At 45.2% G+C, this 13,827-nt stretch overlaps 1 protein-coding gene across 4 annotated transcripts in view; it reads right to left on the bottom strand.

Moving 5' to 3' along the window:
- C2CD3 (C2 domain containing 3 centriole elongation regulator) overlaps positions 1–13,827 on the bottom strand; it is a 59,096-nt gene that overhangs the window by 1,646 nt on the left and 43,623 nt on the right. For all 4 annotated transcript variants that reach the window (XM_025171268.2, XM_088140436.1, XM_088140437.1 and 1 more), the window contains 2 exons: positions 12,227–13,214; positions 9,570–9,669 (listed from right to left, as the gene is read on the bottom strand). In XM_025171268.2, the coding sequence (XP_025027036.2) occupies positions 9,570–9,669; positions 12,227–13,214 (1,088 nt within the window). The remainder of the gene's footprint in view (positions 1–9,569; positions 9,670–12,226; positions 13,215–13,827) is intronic.

The following is a 13,827-nucleotide window of genomic DNA, read 5'->3' as shown; positions in this document are numbered from 1 at the left end:
CACGCAAGAAAGAGCTTTTTGTCACTCGTATTCAGAAGCCATTTAAAAAAACCCAATTTCTTCAGGGACTAAAGCACGTTCAGGAACATGATTTCCTTCTAGGAAACAACTGGTTTGATGGGGGAGTCTTGCCCCCTCCCCACAAAAAAACCCAAAGTGATTTAGAGGGGGGTTTTGTATTAAAAAAGGGGAAACGCTTTTGACGAACCTGACCTTGTGACACTATAACTAAGTATTGTCACAATTTCCCTCTGATGTCAAAAATGGAGTAGGAGGGATCACTTTCACTGCAGAAGTGAAACTGGTGTGATTGCCACAAGCCTGCGGGAAGGAACGGAAACGAAAGGAAAACTGTGCCGTTCCCAAAAGAGAAACAGAAACGCCTGGTGGAAAAAACATTTAAAACATCCCACAGTAAAGGTCACATCTTTGAGGAATGCACGAATAAGCCCATTAATGACCGGTAACAACTTCCATCACCTTCAAACCACACAGTGCACACAACGCAGATGGCGTCATCTTAGCCTGGAAACGCCCTTCGAAGGAACTTGGTTTTCAACATTTTTCTGAATGAAACAAAACTGAGGAAGCGGACCGTCTTTTCAGCACAAGTGTCCAAATGAAAGCAGCTCAGGCAGATGGTGGAACCTGAACACCGCCAGTGATGGGGCGCCCATCTCCCCTTCTCAAATGGCTCTTACTAGTGCACTTTATTAATGGGGAGGGACTAGGTGTCCCATACACATTGCATACAATTTAAAGGAAATTGTGGGGAAGGACAAAGATGATGCAAATGGCTTCAACGGAGTACTGTCATGTGCACAAGATGGATGGCAAAACAAAACCACGCTTCCCATCCCCAAACAATAATGGGCACACAGCAGAATTCGGCCACCTTTTTGGAGACTTTTGGAGCTGAATCTACTGGAAAGAAGAATTACATGCAACATGTCTGGTCTGTTGGGATGGTTAGATAACGAGGCAGTCCTTAATGCAAGTTCCAGGAAGGACAAAATGGGCAGCAACGTAAAACTTGTAGGACTGCCTCATGCTCCCCAGGCAGGTGAGGGCAAAGGTGAGCTTGAATCAGGGAGATTTTACTTCTCTGTCTATTAGCACAGATGGTAAGACGCTGAACCTGGCGGTTGAACTCCGTTATTCTACGTCCTGCACTCTCAGTTGGTAACAAAGAGCAGGTGGAGTAACTGACACCCTAGAAGGCAGAAATAAAATTCACAATGATTTGATACAGCGGAGAAATGGGCTAATAGTTTTTAACAAAGATAAGTGCAAAGTTCCTCCCTTGGGAAAGAAAAATCAAATGCATTGAAGGAGAACCTGACTTGTTAACAGTAACTGTGAAAAAGATCTCGGAAGAGCAGTTGATGGCAAGCTCAGCATGAGCCAGATGTGTGATGTTGCTGCAAAAAAGGCAAAGGCAACTTTCCACTACATCAACAGAAGGATAGTTTCTAAACCACAGGAAATAGTCATTCCACTCTATTTCACTGTCCTGCCTCCAGTTCTGAGTCCAGTTCTGGGGATGACATTTAAGAACGTCTTGGGGAAACTGGACAGGCCCAAAGAAGGGCAAGGAAGTTGGTCAGGAGATTAAAAACTAAGCCCTAAGAAGAAAGACTGAAGGAGCTGGGGACATTTAGCTTTAAGACAAGCCAACAGAAAGGGAAATAATGGGATATCCCATGGAGGAGCAACATTATTTATTATTTATTTATTTTATATCAAATTTATGTGGCCGCCCATCTCCCACTAGGTGACTCTGGGTGGCATACAATAAAACCAACAGTTAAAACATATTACAGAGACCGCTTATAACAATTAAATTAATTAAACATAAATGAAAACATTTCTGGGCTTTAGGCTCTCATTGCCATCTATAAGCAGGCTGGGAGGCTGATTTTTCCAGCCATACCTACAGAGAGTCCAGCCAACTTTGCTGCTGGGAAATCCATAAAGAGCCTCCAAATATCTGTTCTCTCTCCTTCTAGAGTGCAGGACACAGAATAAAAGATGTAAGTTATACGGATGTATCTATCTGTGTGGTCGCTAGGCGTTGAAAATGACTTGATAGCACATAATCAATCAATCAAGTTATATGAAAGCAGATTCAGATTGAGTATCCCCAAAAATCCTCCCCAAACTAAGGGTACTTTGGCAGTAGAATCAATGACCCAGAGAGGTGGAGGGGTCCCCTTCATTGGTCGTATTCAAGCAGAGGCAGGACAGCCCTCTGAGGTCAGCGTTTCTTAACCTTGGCAATTTTAAGATGCGTGGACTTCAACAACTTCAACAGCATGGCTGGCAGAGGGATTCTGGAAGTTGAAGTTCACGCATCGAAAAGCTGCTAAGGCTGGGAAACACTGGTCTGAGAGGCATTGGTCTAGATGATGGTACTAAGCAGGGATTGTTCTCAAGGGCCCACCTGGCTCCTTCTCACTCCACGGTCCTGTCACTCCCCGAAGCATCACCTCCTTTCTGACAATCCTTCGCCCTCTCACCATCACCTCAAGCATCGCCACTTGTCACTCCGACCCACTGACTCTTCCCTCAAGCTCTCCTGCAAACTTGCATTTGCCAGGTTGTCCTCAGACAGGAACACAAACATGCCACAAGTATTGCAGGTCACGACTGTGGAACTTTTGCCGCTTACATTAATTTTTGCTTTTCTTAAAGGGCCAGCGATAGGAGGCTCTGACTTTTTCCCTGGGTTCTCAGTTTAACCAAGTACACACTCTCGACTTAGGAGGAACTTCTGCTGGGGTTTCATCCTTAAACTCCTTTGCTGAACTCGGCTAGAAAACTCTTCTCTTGCTAAGTGGCTTCTTGGACCTCCCTTACAGCCTCTGCCGGAAGCAGCCCATCATTCATAAATGGGCAATCAGCCAGCAGTTTGCACTTTTTGGAAATATAACTCCTCAAGATGGTTAATAGAATTAAAAAAAAATCAGAGACACCAGTAACAATGATGTAGACAGGTGTGACAGCAGACAAAACAGCAAAGGGAACCTATGGCATGGAGGGGTGGGTAAAAGTCTACAAACCAGAAAAGCTTTCCTATGAAGGAAAAGCACCAGAGAGTGTCAGACAATCCTCCCAGATCAAGAAGTTCCAAAAGCTGATGCTAACGGCCAGCTAACCCCTCTGAGGGGAAGGATGCCAACACTCAGTACAACGCACCTGTTTTCCATGCAAAAGGTCCTAATTTCAGTGGTTGGCATTTCCAGGGAGGTCTGGGAAAAGTTCCCATTGGAAACTTCCACTGTTGTCGCCTTTAGAGCAGATCGTTTTTTTCTCACAATGGTACGTTTCAAATACACTGGATTTCAAGAACCATAATCCTCTGGCCAGCATGGCTACTGCTTATGGGAGCTGACGTGGCACATCGGGAGGTACCACGCCGGAGGCGTGACAGGACCATTGCGAGTCACACATTATGTTCTCTCATAATGTAGAAAGGAGTGTCCCCATTATGTGAGTGGGCAGGATTGTCAAGAATCACAACAGGCCAGCATCCGTGAAACGCTTTTAACTCCCTACCACTGCTCTACAAATGCATTTCCTAAAATTGCATTATTTATACAGGGGGCAGATTCTGTTTCTGACACAAGTTTGAATTGTGCTGATGAAGGATCCTGACTTTTTTTTTTAAAAAGCAGATGATAGAGACCTGTCGGCCTTCCCCTTCTGTCCTGAACTTTTGTGAAAGGAAGGGAGACAAGCCAAAATAAATGTGGGTGGGGTGGAAATTAAACTCTGTTCTGCAATATTAAACCCTAGTGGGGAATAAATTTGTCTTCGGCAAAGGGCAGAACAGTCTAGCATCTTGTCACAAGCTATTAATGGCCCTCCCACCTTTCACCTACTAAGTGGGCCTGTTTTTCCCTCCAACCTGTGTCCTGAAACTCAAGGAAGGGTTGCTGACTTCTAGAAACGGGGCATTCTTGGCTGGGTTAACGTTATCCAAGCAATAATAAACTGCTGCTAATAATACACTCTGCTGCGCTTTCACCAGTTGCCTCTGCTTAGTTCTAGCCCCAAAGACACAATTTTTGCGAAGCACAAGATCTAAATAAAATGGTAATCAAATACGTGTGCCAGAGAGAAGCCCTGGCTACGGCTTAAAAGTAAGTATCTCCCCAGGATGTTTGCAAGAAACGAGTCCAGAGATTTCCTGCCCTATCGCTGTTCCTGCTGCGGCTCCAAGAACAGCCCCTCTTTCACCCCCACCGTGGTCCAGAGTCTTCGGATGTTTGAAAAAGTGGGGATATCCTTGGAATTCCAGCAGGAAGTTCTCTCTATCGCGGAATCCTTTTTCATTAGCTTTCCCCAACTGAGGGTCCTCCAGACACGCTGGACTCCAACTCCCAAAATACCCAAACGGCATAGCCACTGCTGCTGGACAAAACTATCCTAGATGACTGAAGGATGCTGGCCCCCAGTGCTTCTTAGGTGGCCACGTTCAGTGGCTCATTAGCATCCAGTGCTTGCAACTTTCCAGTTGCTGAAGGGATAGGCTGAAAGCCCAAACAAATGACATTTGTATTTGATTACAGCCATCCTATTTATATATACTTATTTACAGCTAGTCCAGAGGCACTTAAATGTTGACGGTGCTGTTGAGCGTCTTAAGAGGCCGCAAAGATGGCAGCTGATTCCCTCCTGCCATCAGGCACCCTGGTGTCGGTGTCGCAGCTGAAAATTCATCTGGCTTCAGCTGGCTCCTGCCTGTGTTGCCGGCCTCTGTACAGCTTTAGTCAGCAAGTGACGCAGGCACGGAAAGCAAGCCAGATGAACTCACACTTTCCCCAATGCTACCTCTGCTGATCAACACACTTGAGTTTTGCTCAACGCCCTTCTGATTTCAACCCCGAGTGCCCAGTACAAGGAATTTCAGCGGACTGGAAAGATCCGGTGCACTGCCTCCACTTTCTGGTCTCCTCAACACGCATTAGCTGGCTGGCAATCTCTTCTAGCCTTGAGCAGGACAATTCAAGAGACTTGTGCAAGTTTTCTCCCCAGTGAGAAACTCTAAAATCTCTAACAGAAACAAAGGGTTCCCAAAAGCATCTTTAATAAGCTCTGAGCTCTCGGTGCTCCTTTGGGGAAAAAACAGTTTTGAATCCAGTTGAAAAGCGTGAAAGTGTTGATCCATAGACCAGATTTCTCAATCTAATACCCTCCAGATAGGTTCCATAGTCCTGAATCTCCAGCCAGGTTAGGGAACATTGCTATAGTCACATTCATAAACTGAAGTCAAAGGAGATTTGGAGTCAACCAACTTCGCTTTGCAAAGAGGGGCTCAGTCCGTCACCAATCCACTGGTGGAAAACAATCGTTTCTAGTGTTCCAAAGCAAAAGGAGTTGGTGGAAGAAAGAGTTCAAGAATGGGAACTCTGACAGAGGTATAAATGGCGAGCCTTCCGTAGAGGAGAAAGGCACGTAAGGCGCCCATCTTATTCTGCAAAAGAGCCATTTACCACAGCGGACAGCACCAGGTACGTTTGCATCTGAAACACCGCAGCCCTTTGTGCAGTCAAGACCAATACAGAAAGGATGGATTTTTCCAGCAGCTGCAAGTTTCTATTCAACATACTCCCAACTTAAAACTGCAAATTCTCTGATTCCACAGCACCCTTTCCAGAACACCCTTTGAAAACATGTCACATGTTCATGCCCTACCTCACCAGCGAAAGGGCCCAACCGAATTTAGCTTAGGACAGAAAGATAAATCTCAGTTATCACCAGAGTTGCCAAAACCCTTTAAGTTCTCTCAGCTCAAGACAATAAGGTGAGATTTGTGGCGTCAACTGGAAATTTCCAAACCACCTTCAGGTATTGGACTCTTTGCAAATCACTTAATCCAACTTTCCCCATCTCACTGCCTTCCAGATGTTTATGGACTGCAGCCCTCTGAACTCCCACATCTGGAGGATATCAGGTTGATTTGCAGCCCTGTGCCAGTCCTCTTAGGATTGTTTTTCAAGCTTGGCAACTTTAAGATGTGTGGACTTCAACTCCCAGAATTCTCCAGCCAGCCATGCTGGATGATGTTCTCTATACCATGGCAATTCCCTGGCATCTGTGTTAGGGAGGGGGCGTGGGGGGGGAGGGAAGAGAGCTGAACCACAGACCTGACCTGGATGGAGGAGGAGAAGCAGAGCTCAGGAAAGAAAGATGCAGCCATGTGGCAAGATTATTCAGACCCATTCAGCCATGCACTTCCTCCTGACCCATAGCCCTGGCATTATCTCCAGGGAAAACTGGGAATGTAAGCAGCCCAATGTGAAAGGCTGGGAGAAGGCTGGGAAGGGAATGGGTGTGTGGGGGGGCAATGGAGGAAAACAATCAAGAGACCCAAGTTGGGTTGCTTTGGCAGCGGATCTCCCACATAGCAGCTCAGCCCAAGTGGAGAGAAACCTGGGAAGAAGCATTTCAAATAATTCAAAGACTCTGCCTTAATGAACTCACAGTAAATGAGGCTGGGGAATTCCTCTTGCAGTTTCTGAGATTTTGCATTTACCCCAGATGAGGAAACCTTACTGACATCTGTGTTTTGCCTGGCTGTGGGCACCCCTTGCTTGCATGCCTGCATTTCTACATGGCTGGGAAAAGGGAAGGAGCAGCCCCAGCTTCTCTTGTAGGAACAGAGGAGGACCATCTTCTCCTGGGGCAGGCAATTGGCCTATTGTGCTTGCTTGTGGTTCTCTCAGGCAAAGCGCTATCTTTTGGTCCTTTTAAATTACGGATGCTAGAGGCTGAAATCTTCCATCAGCAAAGCCTGCGCTTTGGGGCAGCGCTACCCCCTCTCCAAATTCTTTGGGACTAGACAATTGTGTCCTCAGAAGCAGTGTGGGAAAAGGATGGACGAGAATGGGAACCCTTTCACAGCGTTCTTTTCAGGGATTCTGTGCTGCAGTTTTGATGCTTATTTTAACCTTTTTTTAGGGGGAATCCTCCTTGGTTTTGCCATTAAAGACTGTTGAGAAGGGTAATCTTGCTTTCTTTTTGATTTAGCCTCTCCCACGTTTACATATATTTTAACAGATCTAATCATTTGTTGCAAGGAATGAGGTGATGGATGTTAAAGCGGCATCTGCGGGCAAATCAGTAAAGAGGGCGAGGGGAATGGCTGCTCTGTGTGGGGAACCAAGAGACGATCTGAGGCATGTGCAGAGGTGTTCAAGGCACGTGAACTGCGAAGGACAAGGAGCAAGAGACACAGAAGAGGTGGCCGGAGAAGAACGTGGAGAGAGGGAGCATTAGGCCAGAAAAGAAAAAGAAAAAGAAAAGGAGACATGTGGTTGGCACACCATCTAGTTAGGTTCTCACAGATTGCCTGCATATTTTCAAATGGCCTTGAATACCACCCACTCCCAGGACTCTGCACTAATGTTGCAGATACAAAAAGAGGAGGAGGAAGAAAGCAGAAACAGTTCTTGCTTTTGTCTGATGCCCTGTCCTAAGCTCCCTGGGAGGCCCACACAAAGCACTTCCATGGCCTGTAAGGCCGTGACGTCAAGCAGGACGCCTGAGGGATCAAGTGGCTCAGAGGTGCAAAAGATGAAATGAGGCAGGCAAAATCCACGGGCAAGAGATCCTAGCCATGCAGAGGAAATGTCATTCTCCCATTGATACAACAGAAGTCATATTCGTTTCTCACAGGAGCAGCTGAATGTGCAACTTTGGTGGATGAAGAAGTCCTAACAGCAGCACAGAAAAATACAGAATTATATTTAACATTTCTGTCATGCTCTGGGGCAATGGAAGGACAATGGCCTCTGGGCTGAAAGGCTGATTTTCCCAGGAGAAACTAAAAAGGCAGTGATGTGTTGTTTTGACTCCTAAGAGAAGAATCACGTTCCAAAGCCTAAAGGTCCGAAAGCAAGACTTAGCCTTTAGGTTACAGTCATGTTCTCTAGTAAGGAGCGTTGAGAGACTGACTGGCAAAGCCCTAAATCTACTGAGATCTAATTTGGTATGTTTGGATTAATTGCATGTTGGTTTCAATACCAACTTCCACTCATTTGATAACTGATTTCACGAAAGCAATACATCTTGAGAACTGGATTTTCCATGGAAATTGCAAAGCATTTTCCACTTTGCAGAGAATACGATACATATGCTGAGCCTCGGGGGTTGCCCTGACAGTTCTCTGGCAAGAAGATGGAGGTTTGCTGTGAATCCCCATGTAAAAAGTTACTGTGATGGAAAAGACACTTGTCCAATAGTTCATCAGTGGTACTCTATGATCTGGGAAACGCAAGTGCTAATCTCACTGCAGGCAGAAAGAACCATTTCAGAGGCCGAATGTGATCTGGCAGGTTCTAATTCAAGGATTTTCCATGTTTCTGTTCTTTCCTTTTAGTTTGCTGTCACTGTTAGAAAACTCAGGAATCTTAATAAAGAGAAGTTCACGGCTCTCTGATCTTGGCCATTACTTCAGGGTCGTTAAGGGTCTATTTCTGGTTTAACCCAAATGAGATGTTCCCCTCTTTTGCCAATGATCGTTATGGATTCTCCACAGGTCAAAAGAAGGGGGAAGGTGCCTATTAAATTTGCCACTGGTGGAAGTGACAGCCTGTATGTCCAGTGAAATCTACACTTGAGTTCTTGGATTTATGAGGTGAATGTAAATAACCTTCCGAGAAGGACTATAAAAAACCTCAAACACTTGGCACTTTAAGGAAAGAAGATGACAGTAACTGCAGCAATAATGATTTCACTTCTAAAATTACAAATTTACAACCAAATGTCTCTTGCTTTATTGTTTACACCCAATGATTCCTCCAAAGGTTTTAGCTTTCCTTGCTCAAGAAGGTTCCACTCTAAGCAGCTGTTAATTCCAAACCCAAGCATGAAATGAATTACTTCTAAAGGATTTTGTGCCTGTCACACCCCCTGATACCTCCCACTCTTAGCTTCCACCTTTGTAACATTTTCAACAAAATCAAGACTGCAGTTGGAGATGGCTGTGCAAAGGAGCAAAGGGTCTGGAATCTATTTACAGCAATACCCCAATGCAATTTAAAAGGCTGAGTTACGGTCCATCACCAAAGCATAACCATAACAAGCCTCTTAACATTTACACATGACTTTTTATTTGTATGATTTCCCATTTTCTAGGAGGGATAAATTTCTGTTCAGGACACTTCCCAGATATTGTGAACTCTACGTGCTCTTCTAGCTCTGCTATACATTCTAGATACCACCAAATCCAACCCACCCATTTCAGCCTATCTTCTTGAAATTAACAGCTAGCTTTTTAAAACAAATATTCTCAGGAAGTTGAAGGTTGGACTGGTTCTAACTCCAGGACTGCCTGGTGTGATGGCCGAAGTGCTAAATGCTGAGGGCCTGCTGGTAGGATCCTCGGTGGATCAGGTCCAGTATACCCTTGATAGAGCCTTCCCCTCGCCAAGTCAGGCCTGGCCCTGTTTATGTGGAAGTTGATCCTATAAATGTCTGGGGAAGAAGGACAACTGGCTTTTCTCTATCTACAGGGCTGAAAACAAGGCAGAGAAGAAAATGCAAACAGCTTCCATACTTACTTTATGAGCAGCAGCCAGTGAAGAAGTGCTGAGAAGCCTCATGGACACCTCCAGATGCTGTGGGGGAAGGAAGAAGTTGGGCACCATAATGGGCTCAGATCTGAAGAACAGAGTTAAGGAAGAGAACAGGTATACAGCTTCCAGGTTGAACACCCATTTCCTGCAGGGGCTTCCACAAGGGGCTGAATTACAACTGCTAGCAGCCCCAGGCAGAAAAGTTAGAGGATAGGAGATGCAGTTCAGCAACATCTGCCAGACAAGACCCCCTCCTGTGGACTAATGGAGGTTGTGCAGGACTGTGCTTTTGCTGCAGAGAGCTTTCTGCTGCAAGGACCACCACTAGTTATTTGACCTTAAAAATGAGCTTGCTCTTTTGTGCATCGTAGAAATGAAAACCGTTATTCCAAACCACACCAATACTTTCTCCAATGGTTCACTGTAGCCTATGGATTGATAATTAACAAACGAATTAAATGAAGCCCCCGTTATCTTTTCGGCACTGCAGGGATATCAGTGTTTATGCCTAATGCACTGGCTTTACCTCCTTCCAGCTAGAATAACTCCCCTCTCTGCACTGGATCATTCAATCCTGTGCTCTCTTGTACTTGTGTGAGATCCTTCCAACTGAGAGACACAGAGTTCTCATCTTCCAATAGTGTGTCTTGGCAGGGCAGGTCCCAGAATGCTCTGGGGCAATGCTAGCCCTTTTTCATTGGACTAGAGTTCCTTCTCCTCCCAGGCATCTATGTCAATTCCTACCGCCCTCCCCGCTTTTCCTAAGAACAAGAAGGTTGGGGCTCCAGTTTTAATTGCACAGAGAAATCTCTCTTAACCAAGTCAGGTTATTTATCCACCCAGGAGCTGGGACTGTCTAAAATGACTGGTGGAGATGGAGGCAGAGCATCTTCCTCATCAACTGCTACTTAATTTGATCTGGAGATGCCAACAATCAAATTTGGGCCACTCTTCCTGAAAAGCATTTGTTCTGCCAAGGAGTGATGGTGCCCCTCCAAAAAGCCTACCCAGAGACGGCTTCAGCACAACAGCTGCCTTACGTAGGGTCTGGGTAAGGCAGTGCCGACTGCTCCTGCTCCCAGTTCTCCAGGCCAATTTTGATGGCTGAATTTAGGACTTCCTGCCTGCAAAGTGTAGATTCTCTCAATGGGCTTGGAGACTTCCTGTTGCTCCTGGAGAAAGGACTTGGGATACTAGTAACCATTAAAACAAACCTACAGTCTTCACTTTTTCTTGGAAACAAAGGGCAAAGGTTCGGTTACTGAGAACTTGAGCCTGTGGTAGCCTTCCTCTTCCAACATACTTTTGTCTTTGCTAGCTAGGAATTCTGGGAATTGTAGTCCCATACATCTGGCAGAAAGGCTGCTCTGAGGCTTTAGCATAGAGAAAGTTCATCACATCCAGCCACTGTTTTGTGAATGGCCACTACCAACAGGTAATCATGATGGCCTGCCCATCCTCTATTTAATCCTCTGAAATCTTTTATTCCCCTCTGCAAACCAGGGGCACATACAGAACAGCACTCATTAATACCCCATGCACATGAGGAGGCCAATTATTGACCTTGTTGACTAAGGTCAAGCAATACTTGACCAAATATTGTTTTTACGATTGTTCACTGCCCAGAGTCACTTGGTTGAGACTGGTGGCTATAGAAATTAAGATAAATAAATAAACAGTCCATGAAAGCATAACAAGTGTGCTACGTTTTTAAAACGCTACGGTCCACTTTGATATCAGCAACATAGCAAGGAGCTGTTTTAAATGGGAGCAACTGTTCCTCCAGCTTTTTTGCTGTGAAGGATAATTTAATTACCAGCAAATACGCACAGTTCTCTATGTCAACACAATACTACAGAACTCACACCAAGTGGGACAGCCTTATTTCTTAAGGAATGTTTCCTGTCATGAACACAAAGGCCGTATCTCATTATATTGGCAAGTGGAATGAATGGGTGTTGCCATTCATAACTCTGAACTGAAAGTTTCTTTTTGACTGATTATTCAGAGAGCACTGGCCAAAAGGCATAGCAAAATTAGTCAACACTTTGCTTTTTAAAAAACCCTCAGCTGTAAGGCTGCTCAGACATGGTAAAAATACATACCTCCCCGGCCTCTGATTTATCTATTTATCTGTTAAATCTCTATCCAGGAGCACAAGGTGGCCCACATCACTGTCCCTCCACTCATTTTTTCCCCAGAACAGTCCTATGAGGTAGAATGTGACTGTCTCTGCTGCTGTTGTGATTGCCACAGCACAACTCAAGCTTCTTGTTTTTTCTACAAACTTTGCATGCATTTATGGATGTATATTAAATTATGGTGGCATGCATGCTCTTATGCTGGAAAGGACTAGAGCTTATCATGGTTAAGTAGCCAGTTCAGTTAGCCAGCATCTTGTTCAAAAGCCCTCTCAACTAGGACAACCTTCCCGACCACTGCCTTTCCCACATCCTGAACTTCACCTCCATGATTGTGAGTTGAAGTCTACCTGAGGAAGGGTTGACTGTGACAGCACTGAGGGCCATGAAGAAGATACAACCGCTTGGACATGAGTATAAGAAAGAGTCCTCATGGAAGTTCTATTATTTATTCAAAGATGAGAGGGTGTTTTGCACAGTTGACAAGGTGAAAAAGGATACAACGTGAGCACGGGCTTTGGAGGCACAGTGGACTCTTCTGGTGGATCTTCGTCACTCTCTCCAGAATAGGCCTCAGTCTGCTGCATGATCTCCTGTGATCCGGGGCAAGGCCGGGGGCCCCCTTCTTTCACATTCATTCCTTCCTCCTGCTGGGGGTTACTGTGCAAGTTTTCTCTTCCTTCCACCACTTCTGGAGCAACTATCAGTGATGTTACAAAGTCTCCTCCACCACTGTGTGTGGATGGTGCTTTCTCAGGTCTTTCCTCTTGGACTTCCAGTGATCTTTCCTGATCAGCCTTTTGGATTTCCGCAGGCTTGTTCTTTACCTGCTCTGCAGCTGAGATGGGCAGAGGCTGGAAGGGCTCTTCTGCCCCAGCTTCAAGATCTTGTTCTTCCTCAGCTTTGTCCCCATCTTCTTCTCTGAAAGGACTGTTACTGGACCTAGTAGTGCTGGGCACACTCAGAGGATCATCTTGGGCTATGCTAGATACGGAGCTGCTCCTGATTGTGCTCTCTTTCGGTAAATATTCCCCATTCTTGGCCATTCTTGCCTCATGGCCTGGTTCCTGCTCTGCTTCAGAGACAAAGCTGGACCAGGGACTGGTTTTGTCTGTCACTGTGGTGATTTCATTCAGAGTTCTTGGTTCTATAATGGCCTCTTCGTACTCTTCCTCACTGTGGGACTGAGCAGTGTTTTCCTCTCTCTGGACACCATGTACATATGAAGGGAGGAGTCTTTGGGAGCTAGCTGGTTCAAGGAATTCATACAGCATGCCTCTTGCAGAAGAGGATTTTCCAAGAGTGAATAAAGGTTCTTCATCTACACTGGCATTCAAGAGTTCATTGCTCAAGGGGCCTTTGAGCATCTCAGTCCTGGTGGCTCCATTTTCCTGTTCAAGGAGGGCCTGATTAGCACTTGAGAATCTCTTACCATCTTCATGAGCATCTGAGGACTCTTCAGGATTGTTCATCATATTATTCCATAGATCTAATGGAAGAAAAGGGGTTTTGAAGCATTGTCAAGAAAGGGGGAAGCACTGATTTCAGCATTCATGCAACTGCCAGTGATACTGAGGTGGCATTAAACTTACAAAGAATGAGTACAAAAGTAACATTCATACAACTGGTAGTACAGACACAACACTGGTTGCCCTGCAAACCAGGGTTTTCAAAGCATGAGCCAGCCTTAGTTTTGCTCAGCAGTTCCCAATTTTTCTCTGAAGAACCTCCACACCTCATTTTTTTCTGCTAGTATTAACATAGTTTTATTTTTAAAAATTATTACTTTTTTTTTAGAGCTATGGGACGCTTTTTCCTGAATTAAAAAAAAAAGTGGGTGTTTTTTCTGAACGTGAAAATGTAAGAATTTATCTGTCCTGGCAGGGCCTATTCCTCAGTTTCAGTTCATGGTTCTTTGAGGTGTGACCCTAAATTAGGAAGAGAAAACTCCAGAACCTTAGCCAGGCAGAAATACAGCACACAGGCACCTTTGGTGCACAATTATACCAGAATAACTGAATGCTCTGACATACTTTAACGAACCCCCTAAAACTGCTGATTGGAAGGATGCAAAGCCAGATTACAGAGCCACGACAGCCTTT

Source organism: Python bivittatus, unplaced genomic scaffold (assembly GCF_059951505.1).
Source record: "Python bivittatus isolate LINGU-HERP-01145 unplaced genomic scaffold, Pbiv_v1 ctg000340_np1212, whole genome shotgun sequence".
NCBI lineage: Eukaryota > Metazoa > Chordata > Lepidosauria > Squamata > Pythonidae > Python > Python bivittatus.
The sequence above is the reverse complement of the archived record's forward strand: the minus strand, read 5'-3'. Positions and strand labels throughout refer to the sequence as shown.